The 1468-nt window shown below is 48.4% G+C and overlaps 1 protein-coding gene across 1 annotated transcript in view; it reads left to right on the forward strand.

The window, feature by feature from the left end:
• LOC103810295 (glutamine--fructose-6-phosphate aminotransferase [isomerizing] 1) overlaps positions 1-1134 on the forward strand; it is a gene marked incomplete at its 5' end in the record, with an annotated part of 12484 nt that extends 11350 nt beyond the window's left edge. Inside the window, 2 exons of the mRNA XM_009083193.1 lie at positions 190-351; positions 844-1134. Coding sequence (XP_009081441.1) covers positions 190-351; positions 844-888 — 207 coding nt within the window. The remainder of the gene's footprint in view (positions 1-189; positions 352-843) is intronic.
• Positions 1135-1468: the final 334 nt, after the last annotated feature.

The following is a 1468-nucleotide window of genomic DNA, read 5'->3' on the forward strand; positions in this document are numbered from 1 at the left end:
CACCATCCCTGGAGGTTTTCAAGCTGAGACTGGATGTGGCACTTAGTGCCATGGCCTAGTGACCACAGTAGGGTTGGACTGGATGATCTTGGAGGTCTCTTCCAACCTGGTTGATTTATGATTCTATGATTCGAAGTGAGAAAAGAACCTCCCAGACCTGCTATTCTTCAACCCTTCCCTGTGTTGCAGGGACGACCTGTGGTGATCTGTGACAAGGAGGACATCGAGACCATCAAGAACAACAAAAGAACCATCAAGGTTCCCCACTCTGTGGACTGTCTGCAGGGGATCCTGAGTGTCATCCCTCTCCAGCTTTTGGCCTTCCACCTCGCCGTGCTGCGCGGCTACGACGTGAGTACCTCCTTGTCCTTCTGCTCTGCTCTGCAGGGTGCCAGGGGTGCTGGGTGATGCTGGAAGGCTCTGGGGCTGTGAGTGCTGGGATGAGCAGGTCTGAGGGTCAGGCAGCCCAGCTGGGGCTGAGCTGGGATGTGTCAGTTCTGGGCTGAGCACACAGGAGCTGGAGAGCTGGAGGAAGCAACAGGAAGGCAATGAATGATGCTCAGAAAGCTGCTCAGGGTCTGTTGGTGTTAGGGATTTGATCTTAATGCAGACACTGGCCTCGACCTGGTACCACAGTGATCTTTGTCAGCTGAGCTGTGACAGTGGACTGACAGGACTCACTCAGCACAGGAGTGGTGACAATCAGGGAGGGACTTTTTTTCTGTGTCCTACATGAACATGAGAATGTGCTGGGTTGTTCTCATTTTAAGCAGAACAAACCTTCCACAGACCAAGTGTGTCAGTACTCACAGCCTGTTTGTTCTCTCTCCTCCCTCTCTGCAGGTTGATTTTCCAAGAAATCTGGCCAAGTCCGTAACTGTAGAGTGAAAGATCATCTGACTCATAGGGGCAAAAGGGGAACTAAATGAAAAAAAAAAAAAAGACTTTTTTTTGGTACCAAAATAACTTGATTTTAAAGGCCCCTAGGTAAATCTTATTTTGGTAAATCATTGTTTGTGTATAAGATCACCATAATTCCATTTCAGTAGTGATTGTCCTATTGATTCCACACGCTATGTCCATAGCTTTGGGTTTTTTTTGAACTTCCACAAAAGATGTTAACTGGTTTTCTTTGAAGATTACTGAGTCTTCTAGGTGAGGGCCCCACCTGGAGCTGCTGTCGTTGTCTCTCACCCAGTGTGGCTGAGAAACCATTGAGGGATTCATTCCTGTCAGGCAGTGACAAAGGACACCAGAGTAAACACCTGGAACAGGAGCTGGTACTGGTCATATTTGTGCAGATACTTTGCCAGGGAATGAAACCCTAAACAAGCCTTTGGGGGAGAGAAATTTCTGCCTCGTGTACAAAAGGGAATTCAGCTGATCTGTCATCACCTCCTCCAGTCTGGGCACGTGGGAAATGTGCCAAGGAGATGACATTGCTCCAGAAGGATTTTACCTATGCCAA

The sequence above is a fragment of the Acanthisitta chloris genome, unplaced genomic scaffold (genome assembly GCF_000695815.1).
Source record: "Acanthisitta chloris isolate BGI_N310 unplaced genomic scaffold, ASM69581v1 scaffold39819, whole genome shotgun sequence".
NCBI lineage: Eukaryota > Metazoa > Chordata > Aves > Passeriformes > Acanthisittidae > Acanthisitta > Acanthisitta chloris.